The 24,918-nt window shown below is 35.1% G+C and overlaps 1 protein-coding gene and 1 pseudogene across 11 annotated transcripts in view; both read left to right on the forward strand.

Moving 5' to 3' along the window:
- The window catches only part of CNTLN (centlein), a 495,968-nt gene that overhangs the window by 375,079 nt on the left and 95,971 nt on the right, over positions 1 to 24,918 (forward strand). For all 11 annotated transcript variants that reach the window (XR_008959874.1, XM_057313468.1, XM_057313469.1 and 8 more), the window contains 2 exons: positions 16,328 to 16,428; positions 24,773 to 24,864. Coding sequence is in view for 10 of the 11 variants with exons in the window: in XM_057313468.1 (XP_057169451.1) it covers positions 16,328 to 16,428; positions 24,773 to 24,864 (193 nt within the window). In the remaining variant the exon portion in view is untranslated. The remainder of the gene's footprint in view (positions 1 to 16,327; positions 16,429 to 24,772; positions 24,865 to 24,918) is intronic.
- LOC113260632 (protein FAM217A-like) lies at positions 1,587 to 10,401 on the forward strand (annotated as a pseudogene).

The following is a 24,918-nucleotide window of genomic DNA, read 5'->3' on the forward strand; positions in this document are numbered from 1 at the left end:
TGGTATATGGCTGGAGTAGAGTGGGTATTGTCAATTAAGATTTCTGTCCTGCCAGTTTGCCCATTTCTCAGTTCTTTGGCTAGGGAGAGCAGAATTTCCTTGAGATTTTTTTGTTTGTTTGTGTCCATTGGCATTTCTGGGTTGTGGATTTCTCCAGTACCTACTTTGAGATATTTAAGAGGAAAGAAGAAAGCCAGGGAATTTATCACTGTGGGTTGTTCTTGTATTCCTATGGTCCCTTTTGTATCCTTCTTCTTCTCCCTGCCTTTCAGAGTCTTCTTACACTTGTTTTATGTATCATGTTCAGAGTTTTATATTTAAATAATGGGATGAATAGGTGGAAACATGGAACTAGAAGTTCTAACTTGTTTTTCTATGGACCAGCTGGTCTTATTTTTGTGTCATACATTGGCATCTGCTTTATTTTTTTATTGTTTTAAAAAGGTTTTATTTATTTATTTGAGAGAGAGGAGGAGGAGCAAAGGGAAAGGTACAAGCAGACTCCATGATGAGCATGGAGCCCGATGCAGGGCTTGAACCCAGGACCCTGAGATCATGACCTGAGCTGAAATCACAAGTTGACCAGTTAACTGGCTGAACCACCCAGGCATCCCTGGCATCTTGTTTAATACTTAATCCTGACTATTTAAGGCTAGAATATATAAAAGCTGGTACAGCACTCTGGAAAACAGTGTGGAGGTTCCTCAAGAAGTTAAAAATAGAGCTATCCTATGACCTAGCAATTGCACTACTAGGTATTTACCTCAAAGATACAGATGTAGTGAAAGAAGGGGCACCTGCACCCCAATGTTCATAGCAGCAGTGTTCACAATAGCCAAACTATGGACAGAGCTCCGATGTCCATCAACAAATGAATGGATAAAGATATGGTTCATATATACAATGGAGTATTACTCAGCCATCAGATCGGATGAATACCCACCATTTACATCGACGTGGATGGAACTGGAGGGAATTATGATAAGTAAAATAAGTCAATCAGGGAAAGACAGTTATCATATGGTTTCACTCATATATGGAATATAAACAGTGCAAAGAGGATCATAGGGGAAAGGAGGGAAAACTGAATGGGAAGAAATCAGAGAGGGAAACAAAGTATGAGAGACTCTTGATTCTGGGAAACAAACTGAGGGTTGCTGAAGGGGAGGTGGGTGGAGGGATGGGTAATTGGGTGATGGGCATTAAGGAGGACACGTGATCTGATGAGCACTGGGTGTTATGTGCAACTGATGAATCACTGAACACTACATCGGAAACTAATGATGTTAGCTAACTGAATTTAAATTTTTAAAAAAGGCTAGACTATATAAAAGATATATATAAAAGAAGATGTACTTCTGAACTACTTTAAAGTAGTTCTTCCAAATCCAGTCATTAACGTTGAGTTAACTTTTCAAGATCCTACTAAACTACTTTAAACTAGTTCTTCCAAATCCAGTCATTAATGTTGAGTTAACTTTTTAAGATCCTACTAAAAAATTGTGTTAAATAATAACTAGAAGTTAGAACTTCTAGTTCCATGTTTCCACCTATTCATCCCATTAATTAAATATAAAACCCTGAACATGATACAAAAAATTTGTGTTACAAAATATGTTAAAGGAAATGATGCTGCCACCAACCTATACTGTGGTGTTTCTACCATCGAGTGTGCTCAGGATTATGTTGCTGCTTTAGGATGTGAGAATGTGAGGACTTGAGAAATTTGTATGGAATATAGTTCCTATAGTAATTCAGATATACTTACATATCTGCTTATTTTATCAGTGATGTTTTAACAAAAGACCAAGAACTTCACAATCTATGAACTGATGAATTGGCTTGTTCAACTTAGTATTTATCTAACAAATATTCATAGATTTTTTCATTCATTCACCATTTAAACAATATAGTTCAGAGCCAGGCATAAAGCTAGGGACTGAATATACAGTGTTGTATTGAAGAAGAACGATTTCAGACTCTAATGAGATTTATTTTAGGGCCATCTGCCATGTGCCGGTGAGGTAAAACCATTCTTTGGGCTGCTAGATGGTAAGAGTCAAGGAAAGCTTTCAGAAAGGCCAGGCTCACTCAGCTTTTCCACTTAGTTGAGGATGTTGCCTTACCATCACTAAGTTAGATATATAAACCAACAAAGTCAGGTTAACATTCTCCTAAGTGAATAAATTAACATTTTCCTGAATAAAAACACAGGTATAAAAATATTTGTGTACATTATTTCTCAACAGTGATATATAAAACTATAAAAAGAGACTCTGGTGCCACAGCACATTAAGCTTTTCTTATATTACAAATCCAGCGTGTCCTTGTTAGAAACCCACGAAGTCAAGGGAAGGTGTGCTGACATTCATTGCATGTTTATCTGTATCTCTGGCTAAATAAATCATTACAGTGGGTGGTACTTTTGGTCTTTTTATACTAATGCATAGCCTATAAAAAATACTGCATCTGAGCACTCTGCTAGGTACAGGTAAGCACAAAGAAATAATATGCTACCCCCCCCCTTTTTTTTTTTTTAATCAGGACTTCATGTAGCTTAGCAGGGAAAAGAGCAGCAGTGTGATAAGAGCAAAAATAAGGGAATAGTAGTGGCATAACGCAGGGAAAATGGCATTATGATTTGTCCATTTGCCCAAACGAGAAACCTAGAGGGTTATAACTGATTCATCCCTCTGCCTTACCTCCTTACAATAGTCTTAATGATTCCATATCACAAATATCTCTAAAATATATCTATTTCTTTCCATTCTTATTATCAATGTCCTTGTCCAAACTACCATCATATCTTTCTTGCTCAAGTAGAATAAACTCATAAAATCTCCCTACATCCATTCTTATCCCCTCAAATCCATTTTCCCCCTTCTGCTACAGAGTGATTTTTTTAAAAATACATAAATGAACATACCTCTCCCCTGTTTAAAAACCTTTAACAACTTTCCATTGCTCTCAAAATAAAAACTAAATTATTTATATAGCACAATTGAACATCTTAGCCCCCTTCTTATCATTTCTGTTTCACTTTTGTTCCTTACCTGAAAATCAGTATGAGAATACAAAATATTTGCAAAGAATTACTGATGCTTTTCCTACTTCATGCTGAGAATCCTGGTTGGTGAATTTGTCAGTGAAGGTAGAGTTGGGGTCAATAATATAGGGGTTTAGAATTCATAATTTAAAAATTCAGGTTTATTTTATAGAAGCAGGGAATTTTAATGCAGTATATCATAACTAAAGTCTTCTTTGATTCAATGATCTTTTGATCATTTTTCTTTAATGATAAAAAGTAGACAAGCTATAGGTCAGTAGCATTGCCCAAGAAGGAATACCTTCTTCTTTCTTGGGTTAAACGTTAAATATATGCAGGCTATGATTTCAAAGAATATTTTATAAAATTCAAATAATAATTTTTAAGGAGCTAAAATCAAAATACTATGGTAGGAAGTTCAGGGGTTTTTTGTATGGCAAATCAAGGCTCCCTGTTTTCCTGAGCACAAATATTATTTTTCCATATGTAGAAATGAGGATTTTAGTAACTGAATTTCTCTAATATGAGTTGGAAATAAAATTCTCTAGAAAATGTCTGCTAAATCAAGACATATTTTGCAAACAAATGTATTTTTGGATAACCATCAGCATTGTATGAATTACACATAAGTTTTATTTTATTTTTTTTAAAGAGAGACAGGAAGAGAGAGTGAGTGGGGAGGGGCAGAGGAAGGAGAGAATATTTTATTATTATTTTTTTTTTTTTTAAGATTTTATTTTTTCATTTGAGAGAGAGTGCATGTGTGAGTTGGGAGGAGGACAGAGAGGGAGGGAGAGGGACCAGTGTGGAGCCCAACACAGGACTCAGTCTCACAACCCTGAGATCAGGACCGGAGCCAAAACCAAAGGTCAGAAGCTTAACCGACTGAACCACCTAGGTGCTCCACATTATTTTATTTTAAAGCATACAATTTAGTGACATTTAGTGTATTTACAATGTTGTGTAGCCATGACCTTTATCTAATCCAGAGCATTTTCATTACCCCCAAAAGAGACCCCATACCCAGTAAGCAGTCACTTCCAATCTCCCCATTTCCTCCTTCCTCTAGCTCCTCACAATCACTAATCTGCTTTCTATCCATATGAATTTACCAAGTCTGAATATTTTATATAAATAGAATCATACAATATGTGACCTTTTGCATTTGGCTTCTTTCACTTAGCATAAGGTTTTTGAGAGTCATTCACATTGTAGTATGTATCAATATGTCATTCCTTTTTACAGCTGAATAATAGCCCACTGTATGTATATACAATTTATTCGTTCATTTATTGACGACCGTTTGGGTTGCTTCTACTTTTAGGCTATTGTGAATAGTGCCACTATGAACATTTATGTACAAGTATTTATTTGAATACTTGTTTTCAATTCTTTGGGATATATACCTGTGAGCAAAATTGCTGGGTCATATGGTAAGCCTATGTTTAACTTTGTGAGGAACTGCCAAACTGTGTTTATAGTGGCTACATCATTCTATATTCTCACCGGCAATCTACAAAGATTCCACTTGCCCCACATCCTTATTAACACTCAGTATTTTTTTTCTTTTTAAAAAAAAAATTATTACTTTTAAAAAATATTTTTAAATTATTAAATATATGAAGTGGTATTTCATTGTGGTATTGATTTGTGTTTTCTCAATGACTAATGAGCATCTTTGCATATGTTTATTTGCCATTTGTGTTTCTTTGGATAAATATTCAAGTCTTTGCTGTTTTAAAAAATTGGGTTCTCTTTTTGATTTTGAGTTATGAGTTCTTTGCATATTGTGGTTACTAGATATTTGCAAATATTTTCTCCCATTCTGTAGGTGATCTTTTTATTTCTTAATGGTTCCCTTTGATGAACAAAAGTTTTTAATTTTATGAAGTTCAATTTATCTATTTTTTTCATTTTTCTTTTTTCCTTATGCTTTTGGTGTTATGCCCTTATAGCCATCACCAAATCCAAGGTCATAAAGATTTACCCCCATGTTTTCTTCTAACTGTTTTGTAGTTTTAACTCCTATTTAGATCTTTGGTCCATTTTTAGTTAATTTTTTAAAATTTGTTGTGAAGTAGGGGTACAGCCTACCTCTTTTACATGTGAATATCCAGTTGTCCCACATACTTTTTTTTATAGCTCTGAAGAAGAGGCTATATGATCATGTGGAAGAGTTATAATGTGATGAATTAATAAGATAAGAATTTAAATGTATCAGTCCTTGAGAAACCAATCCAACATGAAACACTACAGGCTATCATAAGCCAAGTGCAAATGAGAATATGAGTTCTGGGATATTAGCATAATCAAAGGTTGTACATGTTATCAGTGTCTGTTGAAAGGCAATGGATTTCAAGGCTATATGGTAATGGGTTTTGAATCTCACGTACTTTAAAACTGAAAATCAGAGACAAGAAATTCAGCCACTGATATTGGAGACATAAGAAATAAACTCATCTACCTATTAAGTCTTCATAAGTAAGAGTGAGAAGTTTCAGAACAAGATCAGCATGAAACCTAATTCATTGCTGAATTAGAGCCCCATAGCCTAGGGTCCCTCATCCTCTTCTTTTCTATCTCAAGAATGTTTCAGGTGTGATGGAACCTGAGGCCTCTAGATAGGCTTTTAGAATGCACTCATGATTCTGTTAAAATACCAGGACCTGGAAGCAAGTAAACTATTATAGCTAGTAAATAATATGTGGGGAAAAGAGGCTTTTAAACTATAGGGTTTTATAATATTAGTTACATAGCACTGAATCTGTGTGACCCTTTGTATTGTGCTTTCACTCGTGATTTCAGTAAATATACTGGACACTGAAAGTAAAATATTGAGCAGAACACACATGCTCCAGCCTCAGAGGCCTTCAGCTTATTGGAGTACACAAATAATAATCAATAAACACACAAATATATAATTACAGTCTTTGATTGAAGATAAAGCTCTGCTATGCTTTCCCATGTTTCCATTTTCCCTGATTCTTTCCGTTTTTCTTCTTTGTCTTTCCTTCCCTCCCATCTGGCTAAAATATAGAAATAGTTTATACTTTTGTTTGTGGTGTTATCAACCTTTTGGGGGGAGATATACTTTTTATTGTGGTAAAATTTACATAACATGAAATTTACCTTTGTAACCATTTTTAGTCATAGAGTTTAGTACCATTAAATATGCTCACATTGTTGTCCTACCATCACTACCATCCGTATTTAGAACTTTTTCTATTCTCAAGATGAAACTGTGTCCCCGTTAAATAATAGCTCCCCATTCCCCCTTCTCTCAGCTCTTGTCTTTTTATCCTTTTGCCCTGTGAATTTGCCGATTCTTGGCATCCTGTAAAAATGGAATCATACAGTATTTTTCCTTTTGTGTCTGGGGTTTATTGCATTTGTCATGTCTTCCAAGTTTTTGCATGTTGTAGCATGTGTCACAATTTCTTTCCTTTTAAGGCTGAATAATACTCTGTTGTATGTATATACCACATTTTGTTCACCCATTCATCCACTGATAGTTATAATCACCTTTCAGTGATTATATTTTTCTTGTATTTTCATTTTATTTTACTGTACAGTTAACAAGACTATTAGTTAAGAAAAAATATTTTGTAACTATCGGGAGATAATTCACTGAAGTAAATGGCAAGTATATTTTGGAGTTTTATTTTCTAACTCTTGAGATTAACTTTCGATGTCAATAAATTGTTTTCATATACTTGAGACCATATACATATGGTATTTGTTTTTTGAGGTCATCTGTCTTAGTCTGTTCAGGCTCCTGTAACAAAATACCACAGACAGGGTAGCCTATAAGCAACAGAAATTTATTCTCACAGTGCTGGAGGCTGAACATCTGAGATCAGGGTGCCAGCATGGTCTGGTGAGGGCCTTCTTTTGTGTTGCAGATGTCTTGTCTTGTCCTCATATGACAGAAGGGGCCACAGAGCTCTATGGGGTCTCTTTTTTAAGGGCACTGATCCCATTCATGAGGATTTCATCCACGTGACCTAAGAACATCCCATAGGTCCAAATTCCTACTGTCACCGTCTTTGGAGGTTAGGATTTCAACATGAATTTTAGGGGAACACAAACACTCAGGTCATAGCATCATTCATATAGTATTTTTATTTTTTTTTATTAAAGATTTTATTTATTTATTCGACAGAGATAGAGACAGCCAGCGAGAGAGGGAACACAAGCAGGGGGAGTGGGAGAGGAAGAAGCAGGCTCATAGAGGAGGAGCCTGATGTGGGGCTCAATCCCATAACGCCGGGATCACGCCCTGAGCCGAAGGCAGACGCTTAACCGCTGTGCCACCCAGGCGCCCCGATATAGTATTTTTAATTTAATTGCTGCCTTAATGTGTTTTCAGACATTTTAGGTTCAATATATATAAAATTTTTTAAATTACTTAAAGAATTACATAGTGTTTACTTAAAGAATTACCTAGTATATCTTAAGTGTTTACTGAATGATCATTTGATTTTTTTCTGAAGAAAGATAGAAAAATTACTTTATGTAAGTATATTTATACTAAAGTCTATTTTAAAACATCTTTTCTTTAAAAAACAAAACTGGAAGTATCACAATCCCAGACTTGAAGTTATTACAAAGCTGGAGTAATCAAAACAGTATGGTACTGGCACAAAAATAGGCACATAGATTGGGGTACCTGCTGGCTGGCTCAGTCAGTAGATCATGTGACTTTTGATCTTGGGGTCTTAAGTTTGACCCTTGTGTTGGGCATAGAGATTACTTAAAAAAAAAAAAAAGAATAGACACATAGATCAATGGAACAGAATAGAAAAACCCAGAAATAAACCATAGTTATATGGTCAGTTAATCTTCAACAAAGCTGGAATGAATATTCAATGGGAAAATGACCATCTCTTCAATAAATTGTGTTGGGAAAACTGGAGAGCTACATGCAAAAGAATGAAACTGGACCAATTTCTCACACCATACACAAAAATAAACTCAAAATGGATTAAGGACCTAAATGTGAGACCTGAAACCAAAAAAATCCTAGAAAAGAGCACAAGCAGTAATTTCTCTGACATAGGCCATAGCAACATTTTTCTAGGTATGTCTCCTGAGGCAAAGGAAACAAAAGCAAAAATACTACTGAGACTACATCAACATAAAAAGCTTCTGCACAGCAAAGGAAACAATCAACACAACTAAAAGGCAACTTACTGAATGGGAGAAGATACTTGCAAATGACCTATCTGATGGTATCTGAAATACATAAAGAACTGATAAAATTGAATACCCAAAATACAACCCAGTTAAAAACTGAGCAGAGGATATGAACAGACATTTCTCCAAAGAAGACATCCAGATGGGTAACAGACCTGTGAGAAGATGCTCAGCATCACTCATCATCAGGGAAATGCAAATCAATAGTACAATGAGATACCACCTCACACCTGTCAGAATGGCTAAAATCCAAACACAAGAAACAACAAGTTTTGGTAATAATGTGGAGAAAAAGGAACCCTCGTGCACTGTTAGTGGGAATCCAAACTGGTGCAGCTACTGTGGAAATGGTATGGAGGTTCCTCAAAATTTAAAAATAGAATTACCTTGTGATGCATTAATCCCACTACTGGGTACTTTTCCAAGAAATATCAGAACACTAATTCAAAGGGATACATGCACCCCTATGTTTATTGCAGCATTATTTAAAATAGCCCAGATATGGAAGCAACACAGGTGTCCATCAATAGATGAATTGATAAAGAAGGTGGGGTACACACACACACACACACACACACACACACTGGAATATTTCAGCCATAAAAAAGAATGAAATCTTGCCATTTGCAATGATGTGAATGGAGCTAGAGAGTAGTCTGCTAGGTGAAATAAGTCTGCTGGCCCTGTGCTAATAGAGACTTTTTTAAAGACAGAAATGAGCCTTATATGAATTTATGTTCAAGTGTAAAAAAAATAATAGTGGTGAAACTTGATCTGCTACAAATTGGAATTTGAAATAAACAAACCGCTGTGTGGAAGAAAACCTAACAGATGAAAGTGATTTATCAGAAAATGGAAAAGCAAATGATAGTTTGTTCAGCTATTTTAGAAGGATGGACTATAGTTAAAGCCAGAAACAATAGAAAATGTTGAGGAATCTTTCACAGAGGAACCAATTGTCCATATCCTGATTTTTTCCCTTCACCCTTCAATACTCTGGACTTGCACAAATTGGCCCTCTCAAAATCTGAGAATTGGAAAGCAACAGTGGAACCTCCAGAAAGCTCTACTGAACATTTGATAACTCGTTTACTAGAAATGTTAAGATTGCAACATATGACTGTACAAAAAGAGAGGCCTGGACTACAAACTACCTTCTGTACTCCAGCAGCTACTGAACGACCCTCTTCCTCCAAAACTAACCAAAGTGAGACAGCCAAAACTTTTGGACTCTTTGAGTCTTAAGACGGCTTGTATAGATGGAAGTCATGAAAAAAGAGAAAGCAATTCTGGATCTTGCAAGCTTGAACAAAATGCTTCAAAATGGAATTAGAGCAATGCCAGCGTATAAATATAGATGGAATTCTAGACCACCATTTCTAAAAAGTTCACTCACCACCAAACAGTTGATTGCAACTTCACATAACTTTAGGAATCCCAAAATCTCCATTTTAAATCCATGCCAAGAACTCTCAATCAAGCCTACTACTTCCCAAACAACTCAATCACTGGTTAAAATGGTCTAAACAAGACGTCTGCCATCAAGGTCTTCAATACCAGTTATACCTGTACCTCTGTCTTTTCCTGAAAATCAGGGAGAAGAAATTAAGGCACCAAGGACCAAAAAGAAATTTTACCAAAAACCATAGTTTGAATAGACTTTCTGTATTCAGAAGCTAAAGTGTTAATCACCTTCCTTTAAAGCTAAGGGTAAGTGTTCACCCATTGACCAAACGTAACTTTTCCTTCATAATCTTAGTGTTAGCAAATCTATTTCCAAGATGCTTGGCTAAAATATGGCTCGTTAGTTCTAAGATGCAGGTACTAAACACACACACACACACACACACACACACACACTAATAACTTCATGTGAAATGGACCGGAACTGGTACAAATCACTGCTGAGATGTCTATATATAAATCCAAGGGCTTCCATACTGACATATTTGACAATCTTTTCCATGTTATGTTTCAAAGGAATGTTTCACTTAGTAAACTATTCAGTTCAAAAGATTATCCTTTTGTTGTGATTGTTTCCCAGTACAATTCCATCATTAATAATGCTACAATTTGGGGGGGGGAACCCTAAGACAAAAATTTCACTCTGAAATAGATTTTTGGGACTTTTTTAAATAAAGTGAACTAGCATACATGAATAAGGTATTGCAGTATTTTTGTAATAGTGAAGAATTAGAAGTAGTCTAAATGCCTATTAATAGCTGATAAAAGTGCATTGTAATATATTAATATAATGTGATACTGTATTACATTTAACATGAATAAATTGGATCTATATTTATCAAAATGGAAGGGCCTCAAAAGCAAAAGTTGAGTTAAAAGAAGGAAATTGAATAATAGTATATCATATATGTCAGAGTATATATTCTCTAAAATATAAAATTTTAAACCATATATTGTACTATATTTTTGTAGATATATGTGTGTGTACATACATACATATGTATCCATATATATGTTATCTATAGTTATCTATAGTTATCATAGTTATCTGTAACTAAACAGATACATATATAGTATTAAAACACAAAACAGAAATATACACACCAAATTAAAGGAACTGGTTATTTCTGGGGAGGGAAGAAAGGTGGACTATTATAGGAGATAATATTATTTACAGAATATTTTATTTTTTCACAAAAATAAAAGCTTTGAATTAAGTATGGCATAATATTAATGTTTTTAAACCCAAATGTTTGGCACATTAATGTTGGTTATATTACTCTCCATACTTTTGTTACATTTGAAATATTCTTTCTGTTTCTGAAGTATGTACTCAAAAACCTAGTAAAGCCACTTCTAGTTGAAAACACTAAAGAGATATTACATATGGGCACATATGTTCACTATAGCATTGTCTATAATTATGAAAAATGGAAACAACCCAAATAGCAGATGATACAACTGTATAACTAAAAGTTCCAAGAACTTCAATTTAAAAGAAAACTATTTTAATTAGTGGAATACACCATATTCTCAAACCATACACAGAAATCAATTCTAGATGAATGCAGGTCTAATTGTGAAGGGTTAAGTAATGGAGCTTTTATTTATCTTATTTTTTATTTTGGTGGGGGGAGGGAAAGAGAGAGGAGGGGGAAGGAACAGAGGGAGAGAGAGAGAGAGAATCTTAAGCTTCACACCCATTGCAGAACCCGATGTGGGGCATGATTCACAACCCTGAGATTATGACCTGAGCCAAAATGGAGAGTTGGATGCTTATCTGCCTGAGCCATCAGGAGCCCCATGTTAAGTCATAGAGCTTTTAGATGAAAACAGGAAAACATCTATTTGTCTGTGTAGTAGGCAAAGGTTTCTTAAAACAGATTAAATATAAACTAAAAATTGATAAACCAGGTTATGTTAAAACCAAGAGCCACTGTTTATCAAAAGATATCATTAAATGACTTAAAAGGCAACATTCAGAGTGAAAAAAGATATTTGCAGTATATATGTCCGCCTGAATATCTGGAGAATTCCTATGAATGATTAAGTAAAGGACAGTCAACCCAATAAAAAAATGAGCAGAACACTTGAATAGATGTAAAAGAGCACATCCAAATGGCCGATGCACATAGGAGAAAAGTGCTCTACACTCAATTTGTCGTCTTCTTCTAGTTTTTGTAATTGGGAGTTTCGTTGTAGATCTTTTTTTTTTTCTTTCTAATATATGCATATAGTGGGGTAGAAAGCCACGTAAGCAGTTTGTTAGCTCCTCATATTTTGAAATTTGGTACTTTAATTTTTTTATAATTCAAACTTTTTAAATTCCTCTTGAAATCTTTATCTGGAGGAAAAGGTTTAGAAGTTTTAAGTTGAGGGATTTCTCAGACATCTTTCTGGTATTGATTTCTAATTTAATTATATCATAGCCACTGAAGATACTTTCCATGATTTAGATCTTTTTAATTTTGCTGAGAATTGCTTTATGGTCCGGCATATGGTTTTATCTTAGTGAAAACTCCATGACACTTGAAAACTGTTATTGGGTGGAATGTTTTATAAATGTCTATAAAAGTTTTTTCATAGTCTTTTCAAATATTCTGTGTCCTGTTTTCCATTCACTTTCTGTATTGATTGCTGAGACAGGTGTGTTTAAAATCTGTTTAAACATTTTCAGATTTTTAAAAACACTGTTAGCACAGGTTTCAAGTATCCTTTACCAGAGACTTGTTTATCCCTATTCATTAGATGACTCTTTTGGATTCTTTGTTGAATGTTCCTGGTGATCAACAGAGATTCTCCTCTCAAGCTGGTCAGAATTAAAGGTCTCCCAATCCTGTGTAAACTCTGGGAATAGTTCCTTTAAGAGCTCCACTGGTTCTCTGCCTGCCTTGTTGAATTTGATCCTACTTGTATGCAGCAAAGTATTTAGCTATAGACTCAAAAGGATTCTTTTTTTTTTTTTTTTAAGATTTTACTTATTTATTTGAAGAGAGAGACAGCCAGCGAGAGAAGGAACACAATCAGGGGGAGTGGGAGAGGGAGAAGCAGGCTTCCAGCAGAGGAGCCTGATGTGGGGCTCGATCCCACAACGCCGGGATCACGCCCTGAGCCGAAGGCAGACGCTTAAGGACTGCACTACCCAGGCACCCCTCAAAAGGATTCTTATGCAGATTTCTGTAGCTATTTCTTTTTGTAGCTCCCTCCTCTGGGAACTGTGTGTCACAAATTCTATCATTTCAGCCTTCCCAAACTCCAGTGTCTTTCTCTTCATCTCAACAAGGCCATCATGTTTTTTTTGGAACCTGTCTCCCTGCATCATAGTATGGAGACTGGCTCCTGGCAGAAATCTAGGCTATCATTAGGGCCCTCTTTGTTAATTTGCTTTCTCTCAGGGATCACAGTTCTCTGCTGCCTGTCGTCCAGCATCTGAATATAGTCATTTCATATAATTTGTCCAGTAAGAAGTAGATTTTGAATTGTGGTCCTTCAGAGTGTCAGGAACATCAGAACAGGTGGGCCATAAACCAGAGTCAGTAAATATCCAATGTTCGTCCTGCTCAGAGGTGCTGACTCCGACAGCCTTCCGCCAAACATCCAGTATGATGGGGTTTGTTGGTGCTTAGTTTGACTCAAGAACCGTTGGTCCCTCATATTTATATATACTTATTAAACGTAGGGACTGTGTAAGCTCTTTCCAGACAAAACAAAACAAACAAAACAAAAAACAAGCTATAAGTATAAAATACCTCTAAATAAGCAAGAAATAACATTTCCAACAATTGTAGCCCTGTGTTCTGCTATGTTAGTGATCTGAAAGCCGAGGAAAACTAAGTCGAGATGAGCTACATCTGTTTTTTTCTTTGTTGGGGCCATCCTATTTCAGAATGTTCCATGTCCTTAGCTAAACTAGGCAGGAACCTCATCCAAACTTAGTTGCTGTGTGCATGGGTGTGTGTGTGTGCTCCTCCCATCAGTCTGGAACCTACCTGAGAACCTGTGGATATAGTCATAGAATCCTAATATTTTAGATCCTTATGTATGTGTGTTTATATTTATATTAAAAATATAAGTATACACATCAAACTGTAAACATCAATTTTTCAAGAAATGAGTGAGGAAAAGCAGAAACTACTTGTTTTTCAATATTTATATAAAGTATAAATATAAAAAATGTATTTCTTAATACATAAATGTTATAATTGAATAAATTTTTTATAAAATAAAATAGAAATATAGTTCTTATATTGTTGAATACATATCAGTTTAGAGTTGCTGTATCTTCTTGGTAATGCATTCCTTTGATCATTATGTAATAGCCATCTTTAATATTATTTTTTCTTAGTGTATATTTTATTTTTTATGCTCCTTTAAAAAATCCTTCTCTTGCCTTAGACTGCATACATTTTGTTCATTTCTTTTTTTAACCTTTTCTGATTTGTAAATTTTATATGTTTTCCATTCCTTAAATGCTTTTTCTTGAAATTCTGCATCATTTATTTGACAAACTAAGGTTCATCAACCCCTTCAATTCTCCAACAATACAGGGTTCTTAAAATACTGTAACTCTGATCCTGTTCTTGATCTTATATTACTTTATTGTTCAGAATTTCAGTTCTACCGTGTTGTGTCTCTACCTTCATTTGAATATTGTTTTATTGACTTTACACGATAAATGTTCGTTTACTTCCATGTATATGTTTACAGATGTCTTTCTTCATCACTGCCTATTTTATTTCATATATTGATTTTGAGGGTTTTTTTTTTTTACCTAAAATATATTCTTTAATAGTTCTTTCACCTAAGATCTATGAATACTAAGTCTTTGAATGTTGAAGATATTACTTATTTTTCTTCCGACTTTTCTTGTTGCTGTGAGAAGTCTTCTATTTCTCCAAAGCTCTTTAGTTGTTAAGTAACATCTCTTCTCAATATGGTTGATTTTAAGATTGTCTCTTTTTCTGTGCTGTCCTGCGGTTTCCCTGTTTCTAACTGTGAATATAGTTTTATTTATTCTGTTTGCAGTTTGTGATACTCTCTTAATCTATTAATCTATTTATTCACATTTTTCATCAGCTCTCAGTTTTATATATATATATATATATATATATATATATATATATATATATAAAACTTTTTTTTTTTTTTAATTTATTTGCGATAGAGAGAGCACATGAGTGGAGGGAGGAGCAGAGGCGGGGCAGGGAGAGGATCCCAAGCAGGCTCCACGCTCAGTGCGGACCCCTACACAGGGCTCGATCTCATGACCCTGAGATCATGACCTGAGCAGAAATCAACCCAGGCACCCCTCTCCTTGAATAATTTCTGAGATGCCTTTTGGGCTTCTCATTCAAACATTCTTTATATATTGTTACTGTTTTCCTTCCTTTTGTTTCTTTATGTTGTCTCTAATTTTACTAGTTTTCATTAGCTTTGTCTGTGTGCTATTTAACACATTCATTGAGCTTTCAATTATTATGTTTTTAAAAATATATGTTTTGGCCCCTTTTTTTCCTTTTTTTCAACATTTTTAAAACTCTAATTATATAAAAACTCATTTTGAATTGTTCTATTATTTTTATTTCCCTACTGTGCATTCTCTCATTTTGGTGGGGTGATATGTAGAGTGTCATTCGTGGCTTTGAACTTATTCATACAATTATTCTTATCTGCAAATTTAACTTCTTTTGAGTTTTATTTTCTGTGGTGCTCTTTCTCCAGTCCATTCTCTCAGTTCTGGAAGCCTGTCTGTAATGGATGATTGTGTCTGCCTGAACTCTCCAATGGACACTGGCCATGAACCAGTTTTTACATTACTGTCAATTCTTAAGATCTCTGCAAATGTATATGGCTTGATTTTTGAAACCAGTTAATATAGGCTTGCCTCTTTTTAATGAAACTACAGCCAGATAAACTGTGATATTTTTGTCACACTCAGCAAATTTTTGTCTCCTATCTTGCTACCGTTAGCCCCATTTTGTCTCTCAGCCATAGAGGGCCTTGGGCTTAAACTTCCATCCCCATTCAGGTCTGAAGGTCTGAGGTCTCCATAGGTGGTATTTGATCCAGTCTCTCATCGTGGTAGTTCAATTCCATTTTACTAGTAGGGGTTCTTTGTCTCTTCTTGGCATCTAGAATGTACTCTTTTGGCTTTCAGTATATTAACCATTTTATCATGATTTTTCCATAGGATATCTGTGTGTTAAGAAGTGTTGGGTTGGGGTGCCTGCCTGGCCGACAGTTAATATAGCATGTGACTTTGATCTTGGGGCTATAAGTTCGAGCCCCACGGTGGATGTAGAGATTACTTAAAAATAAAATCTTAGAAAAAAAAGTGGTTGGGTAACTCAGTACATTATTTCTTTTTATCATATAATCTATGTTTTAAGTATTTAACATATTCACTTAGATAAATTTTAAAATCACTTAAGACATTTTACTTCCCAGATTCTCATTAAAATTCAATTTTAGTTGTTAGAATTTGTTAATAGTGGTATATTTTTCTTTTATTTTACTACTAATTCATATTTTGTTAAATATCTTTAATACTTTCATCTGTTTGCTACATTATTCCTTAACTTACATGTTTTAAATAATCACTTATTATGTTAATTTTCATAGGATGAATCTTCAAGAAGAATTGGATAAACTTAAAGTACGTATATCTGTTGATAAGGCAACAATACAAGAATTGAATACGTGTATGGCAGAGAAAAGAGAAGGTACATTTTTTTGTGAGACTATTTATTGCAGGCATTTTAAAATAATCTAGTTCTTGATGTTTTATTTTCAATTCCTTGTACAAATCTTATCCTTGTTCCCCTTCTGTCTACTGCTTTACTTATTGATATGTCATTAACATTTTTACCTTACATGAGGAAATCAAATAGGATGCCTGAAAGTCAGCTTTATAATTCATTAAAAATTCTAAAGAGATATTTGATAAGGAAAAAAGATGTTTGTTTTTCGATTCATCAATAAGGTTTTACTAGTTATGTGTGTTCAGAGTTCTATAAATTCTATAGAGTTATTGTATTAGATATTAATAATTCATTTATATTTTTGTTTGATATTACATTTTTCTGGAACTCATTTAGTTCTCATCTCTTGTCCTGGAATCAAAAGCATAGAGTTAGAAGGAAACTGGAGATCTGCAAGTCCACCACCTTCCTGATCACTAGCCTAAACTGTTTAGTAAAAGGAATGTATCAGTTCCAACTGAAGGGTTATTCCTTTGTTAAAACCAAGATAACTGTATTTTCTATAAGACTTCAGTCCATACTGAAATACCTCATTAGAAAAAAATTAATTTGATAGCTTCATTGTTACCACTGTACTTTTTAGGTATTGACAATTTATAATTAATAAATAACTTAATAATTTATACTTAATAAGTTTTTGTATACCACTCATCTGCCCATTGTCCCAATTACTGTTGTTCCGATCGCTCTTAGTTAAGTCACTGGTGACTTGTCAGAGCCAATGTTTGAAATCAACTATTTTACACCACTGATTTATTAATTTATTTATTTTTAAAGATTTTATTTATTTGTCAGAGAGAGAGAGAATGCAAGCATATGCAGGGGGAGTGGCAGGCAGAGGGAGAAGCAGGCTCCCCGCTGAGCAAGGAACCCAATGCGGGACTCGATCCTAGGACTCCGGGATCATGACCTGAGCCAAAAGCAGATGCTTAGCTGACTGAGCCACCCAGGCATCCCTACACCACTGATTTATACTATATTTCAAGCTTACTCCTTCATTGGCTTCTGAAACATTGATTTCCCTTTGTTTTAACTGTGCTTGCCTCTCTTCTGTTTCTTCCACTGGAACTTCCTTCCATTTATTACTTAACTATTGGGGTTCTCTAAGATTTTATCCTTGGCTTACTTTTCAAGAATAATAACTTTATTGTTCCCGGAAAAATTACACATACTTACATATATTCAAGAAATAAGAAAGAATAAAAAAAGACAAAGAAAAGCATCCTAATTCACACACACTTAAAAATCAAAATTTCAGGGGCGCCTGGGTGGCACAGCGGTTAAGCGTCTGCCTTCGGCTCAGGGCGTGATCCCGGAGTGCTGGGATCGAGCCCCACGTCAGGCTCCTCTGATGTGAGCCTGCTTCTTCCTCTCCCACTCCCCCTGCTTGTGTTCCCTCTCTCACTGGCTGTCTCTATCTCTGTCAAAATAAATAAAATAAAATCTTTAAAAAAAAAATCAAAATTTCGATCTTAAATAATTATCAAATCAAACACCTCAATACTTAGAAGCCTAGTTAGATAAATTGTGGAAAAAGAAAACCATAGTGTATGCTATTTTTAAAAAAGATATTTACATATGATTTTGTTTGGCACCAACCAAATAAAAAGAAACAGGTGTAAACATGAAAGAACTGTTGAACTTTAGGTAAATGTCTCATTACTTCAATAAATATTAATTTCTAAAACTTCCCTCGAAGGTTAAAAAGAAAGGTTCTAAAAACACTGAAGACAGAATTACTTTGTATTTTTAAAAGTATATATTTCAGATTCAGGGCATATTAAAAATTAATTCCTTGCCATGCAAGATGAAAATAACAGTTGTTTTTATAAAAACATTTTATTTTGTTTCCCTCACATCTTGAGTCTTGTTCATTAAATGACCTTTTAATTTTATCAGAGTCTGTAACTTAATATATTGCAACAATGATTTCCTCAGTTTTAAAGTTTTATTTTTATATACAATGGACTCAGTACTCATCACAGTTTTTAAAGCCACAGCCTTTCTATTCATGAGTTCTTATTTTGATTTATTTTTTGATTAGCCAGATAGAACTGAAACTGCTTTTTTTTTTCAAGAAGGAATCAAAAGAGCCATACGTGTAAGAACTTAGATGTTTGAAAATATGTTTCAACAGTCGTTATAGTCAATGAATAAATTGGCTAGGTATAATTTTATCATTTCACACTTTTTTCCCCCTCAGACCTTTCTAGATATTACTCATTTTTAGAATGGAAGGTTGTTGTCGAGATATATTATAGAGAGGTGTCTGGTTTTCCTTCCCTTCTGTACCTCACTCCTTTCTTTGGATGTGACTTGCTTTTGCTATGTAAATTTTTAGTTTCTTCAACTTGATGTTCCAAAATTTTAAAAGAATTTGTCTTGATATACTTTGTTCTAAATCATATTTTTGGGTTATCCATGTGATTTATTACTTGTCAATTAAGATCTTCCTGTATTACAAGGAAATGTATTTTTGCATATTCCATCTTTTTATACTCTAATTCGAGGATAATTCTTTATGTTTGGTTACTTTTTGTCTGGGTTTCCTATCTGTTTTCTTCTAATTCTTTAATCTTTGTCTTTTTCTTCTGCATTCAGTTTGTCTAAAGACTTTACCTTCATCAATAATTCAGTTTTGAGCTATCTATATATATTCTTTCCTTTGTTCTTTCTAATATTATTATTAAATCTACAGTGATGTTTTCTGGTTCTTAATGTATTGCTTCAACTCTTAAATTCCCACTTTTTTCCTTTGTATATCTTATTATTGATTTTCTGAGCTCATATGTTTTTAAATTCAGGTTTATGGCAAGTTCTTTTCTTTCTTTGATTGTGTTTTCTTCCAGACTGGATTTTAAATCTGTATTTTGTTAAATGTTCATTTCACTCCACCTACAAGAGAGTGTTTCCTGTTCGGGAAGGGGTGATCCCAGGGATTTAAAATGATATTTGGCTTTGCATGTAACCAACGTAGTGGTTCTTATCTTTACCAAGAATCATTTATGCTGCTCTTCATTCCTTCTTGTAGATCCAGATTTACATTTGATGTCCTTTTCTATTTTCCTAAAGGACTCCCTTTAATAGTTATATAGTACACATCTGCTGGTGATGAATTCTTTCAGGTTTTATATACCTGTAAAAGCAATCTTTATTTTGTCTTCATTTTTGAAAGATACTTTCACCAAGTATAGAATTCTGTATTGGCAGGTTTTTTTTCTTTTGATACTTAAAAAAAATTGCTCCACTCTCTCTGACTTAAAATGCTTCCAATGATAATTCTCCTGTCATTCTTATCTTTTTTCAAAGATACATAACAAGTCTTTTTTTCTTTTTCCTGTTCTCTGCTATTGGGAAAAGGAACTATTCTTGGGCCTATGTGAATTTTGAAGATTATTTCCTCTAATCCTTTTAGGTGGTTCTTTTTTTGGGTTGTTTATATACATTTGTGTGCTGTTCAGTACTTAGCCGAAGACTTGAGGGGGGACCTTCTGTAGATCGTCAGAGCTCTCCCTGTCTCTGAGAAGTTTCTCTAGCACTTTACCCTGCAAACTTGAGCTTCCTTGGCCTCCCTGGACTCTGGGGTCTATCACTGAAATTTAAGAAGATCACCAGACTCCATTAAGTCCCTCATTTTTGTGCTGTGGCCTGGAAGCTCTCTATGCAGTACGCGGGAACAATGATTGAGTTCACTTCATTTGTTTGCCCTCTCTCAGGGATGACTACCTTCCATCGTCTTATGCCCAGCGTCTGACAACCATTTTTTCATCTATTTTCTCTAGTTTTAGTTGTTGCACATGGACAGGTAAATTTGGTGCCCTGGTACTTACTTTTATTGTCATTGAACATGTTTTCCCTGGATTAAAATCCCAAATCTATATGAATAGTAGCTTTTTTCCATGTACCAGATGTATTTTTTTATTTCTTGCCACCTATTTTCCCCTGGCTATTTTTACAATGATTTCCAAAGTTATGCATGTTCTTAGAACAAACTCATTACCTTTCCTCTCAAATCAGTTCTGTCTCTTCTAACTTCCCACATGAGAACCTTAACCCCCTACCACACTAAATTCCTCTTTACTGAAAATTGCAATTCATAGTGTAGTGAGTCTCCTACAATCCCATTATATCTCTGTTAGGAGTTCAACTGAGCTGGAGAGAGGTGAGCTGCCAGGTGTCTATGTAGCTGATTTAAGATAATAAGCCAAAATGAAAGTTAACAGTCAAGCCTGTAATCACTTACTATATAAGCAAGAGGCTGAAGTGGAGAAAGTGACAACTCCCTCTGTTCTGTCTTCCGCCTGGAATGGCACACCAGTTGAGGATCCCATGGATCAGCATAGACAGAGATGTCGTCTTACAGCCAAAGGAGCCCTGAGCTAAAGTCTCTTGCATTGTTATGACCTGGGTCTTGGGGGAGAAAGATGGGGAAGGCTGGGAGAGGAAAAGTACTGTGTCCTGAGTCAGATGGAAGAAAAATGTCTTTAAGTTTACCTCCACGTGAGCCACCAATAAGGCACTTGAAGAAGGCCACCAATCAGGAGGTTTCACATGGAAGCCTAGTGGAGACACCCAAGCTAGGAACACAGATATGCATAAGAATGTGGTTGGCCAGGGGGAACCTGAGCCCTTGACTATAACTCCCTTCCAGGACCACAGTCCATTGGCCGTGTACCAGGTCTGGCTGGGGAGGGCAGCTTTCCCTTACGGGGCATGCCAGATAAAGCATGTAATACCTATGATCAGGCCTGAAAAATCAATGATAGGATTAGGTTTGGAGCAGGAATCCTCAATCTTTACCACAAACTCACGAGTATGTTCATAAAAACAGTTTATGGTATTCTTCATTGAAAGATGAAGGCTTGTTTGTTAATAAAAGAATGAAACAAACATGTGAAAACTCATTTACAAACAACAGCAAGCATTTTTTTTTTCTTTTTGTATGTGGGTGTGTGGATTGGCTGAAGCAGTTCTCCTTGCTGTGTGTCATCTGGTCCAGCTCTTTTCTCAGCCTGCAAGTAGAGTTTACTTCTGTTGCACGTGTCTATTTCTTGGCTACCAAGGGACAAGTATAAACAGAGCCTCTAAAGCCTAGATTTAAAACTGGCACATTGTAACTTCTGTCCACATTCTTTGGCTAAAATAAGTCATTTTATTAAATACAGCTAGCAACAATTCATATGTCTTATTTGTATGAGTTTCTGTGGAGGGTTGTGGGCGTATTTCAGACTTGTTAGGCCCTCACCCGTAAATTTTCTAGAAGTCCTTTTTTCCAGCTGCAAGTATCTACTAAGTATCACATATTACTTTCAGAGATTGTCAGAAACAGGCATGACAGTCACACCCAGAGGCCATGTCTTAATGTGAATATCTTGGATTTGGCTTGTCCTGCCAGTGTGTCAGTGGTTGCTCCTTTGATATGGTGAGAAACACTATCATTTCCAACCCTGAAAGTACTGGAACACATGTACTTCTATATGCCTGTGGCTGCTCCTTTCTGAGCTCAGTTCTTTCCTCTAGAACCTAGTCAAATAGAGCCATAACAACCAATTCATTCTACAATGGAACTTCCTCACTCATTGTTACAAATTTACGAGCTACACTTTTTGTCTTCCATGGTTTGTCAGATGGCAGTTTGCCAAGTGTTTGCCACTACATAACATGGGTCACCATTTTCTCAGCTCCTGGAACATTCTTTGGCACCCACCACCCAGTCGTTAAATCAGTGCCACATAATTTAGGTTTTTATCATAGCAGCATTCACTTCTCGTTATCAACTTCTGTACCTGACAGCTTTTGCTACCGTATAAACAACCATGAAATTTCAATGACTTGCAATAATATACGTTATTTTTTTGTTGATGGTTTCTGCAGCTCAGCTGGAGCCAATGTGCTTCAGGCTGCAGTTCTGTTGTTTGTCTGGAGAATATTGGGCTCAATATCTCAGGCCCAGGGTGAAGGAGCCAGTGACTATCTGGACATATTCTTTCCAAAGCAGATACTGGAAATTTCCACAGGAAGAGGAGAAATACCCAAGTTCTAGGTTTATAACAGGCACATTCTTATCTATAGCCACATTCCTTTGGTCAAAGCAACTCATATGGCCAAGCTCAACATCAGTGGAGTGGGGATCTATACTCCACCCATGACGGTAGAAGAGAATGACTAATAATTGACCATAGTGTGATATCAAAGTATAAACCAAAAGCATTTGCTGTTTTTCAGGTACCTACTGCTCAAAATCATTAGTACACCAAAGCGGCATATTTTCGGGTGGCGTATCCTGCAACCCCTCATAATAATAGATTTTTTAAAATAACTTGAGAAAATAGCTAAAAGAATCTACCAGGAGGGGAAAAAGTTGCGGAAGAATTTAATTTGTTCATATGATCTAAGAGAATTAAGAGAAAAGAAAAACATAGAAGGAAGGATAAGTGTGAACAATTATAAATAAGCAGTGTTAAAAGTTAAAAAGTGGAGAGGGAAGAACCCCCTGGGAAAGAATATAAGTCAGAATGAATTTTTATAATAAAAATAAAAGGAAGGCATTTAAAACCAAAACATTAGAAATAAATCTCCAGCAAGGGGAACATGTGCTCACACATCCAACATAGGACAAAAATAGAACCGCATATTTCTGACTAGGACCTCTAGGTTCATTTCTCAAATCCTGAGATCCTTAATGGGAGGAGAATCAAGGGACAGAGTGGGTTCCTTGTTCCCCTCTATCACTTGGGCCTAGCTCCTTGAATATTCTTTATAAAACTGTGAAGGTGAGAAGCTAAAGTTTTCAACAGAAAAGCACAGGTGAACATGGTCAACCCGTCCACCAGTGGACTTTGCACACACCCAGGAACACAAGGCAGCAATCAAATTCATTTTTAAATCAGTCTTCGGCATTTGTTTTATTGGAATTATTTTGCTATTTTTAGCATTCTGTGCTCTTTGATTAGAAATATTTTCTTCTTATTTTTAAGAATAAATATTTCACTTAGAACTATAGCAGATATTTAAATGACTTGAACAGCTGAATTGTATTTGCATATTATTTCTATACTGCTGAAAGAGTGTTGTAAATGAATTCAGCACCATGGTGTTAGGGGACTAGAAAAAGAAACTTGGGAACCAATAGATTATTATCAAGGTAAAGGTACATATTCCCCAGGTGGCAAATTCTACCTATTCTAGCTTTTATTATCCTTAGGATAGTGTTCTATTTATTTCATGAGTACAGAAGTTTTAATTGGATATGTCATGTTTCAAAGACAAAAGAAATGCCTAATTCACTCTAACAAACTTGTTAGTCACTGTTTATACCAAGAGGATTTCTAATCTACAGAGAATAATATTGTTTTCTTTTTCCTTTGTTGATAAATCAAAGTTTTACACTGACCTACAGCAGCCAAGCATACTTTAAAGCAAAATCACCTCAGTCTAATACAGATACATATCCTTTTAGCTTTATGTATTCTTTTTTGCCCTTCTTTTGATTCTTTAAGAAATGTTGTATCCTAAAAATAATTCAGTAAGAAAATATTAAATTTGTCACAATAATTTATTTGATTGGAGAACATTTATTTATGTTTTAATGTATTTAAATTTTAATAGTATTAACTGAAATTTTATGATTTTTTTTCCCTTTAATTTTGACACGTTGCTTGTACATTTTTGCTCAGTTGAAAAGGTTTTGGTAGTCACAGACATGGTCAGTATAGGAATTATCTGTAGAAACAATTTCACCTGTTATCTGGGTTTCTGTGTGTTATATAAAGTGACAGTTTTTCTGGAAATGTGATTTTTATGGTTTATTCTGCCCAGTGCATGATCTTTTACCTGAAAAAAAGGTGGTGGTAGGGGCTGTTACAGTTTCAATCCACCCTAATTCAGTAAGTGTTTGCTTTGTTCAGCAATCCCTCTGATCCTCCTGGCAGGGAACAAGATCCAGAGAACAAAACTAGTAGTGACTATAGATAAGAAGGCAGCGAATTCTGCTTTTAAGGCAAAGGGGGAATAGTCTACAAAAGAATGAAAATAGGAATAAAAGTATAGCATTGTTAACCTGAAGATCTGTTGTACCTTTGAAAGTCTTACACTGGGGGAAAAAAAAGACGACACTACAAAGGTATGTAATTATGTGATTGAAAATCTTGGAAAAGGTCACCATTTAGTTCCCAGCCATATACTTGACAATAAAATAGACTGGATTATTCATAATTGAGAAACTTAGAACCCTTTTCCTTAAAATGACAGGACGGTGTTTCAGCAGTATATGAGGTACCATAATATATTATTTATTCTCTCCCAGAACAACTCTGTAGATACGGTGAAGATGACGGGGTCAAGAAGAGTACTCCAGAGAAGAATGGGAAAGAAATGTCGGAGCAGACATTGCAGAAGGTAGTCTAATCTTTAAAGATATTGAGCTGAGGAAGTTAAATCTGAATTTTAACA

Source organism: Ursus arctos, unplaced genomic scaffold (genome assembly GCF_023065955.2).
Source record: "Ursus arctos isolate Adak ecotype North America unplaced genomic scaffold, UrsArc2.0 scaffold_18, whole genome shotgun sequence".
Classification (NCBI taxonomy): domain Eukaryota; kingdom Metazoa; phylum Chordata; class Mammalia; order Carnivora; family Ursidae; genus Ursus; species Ursus arctos.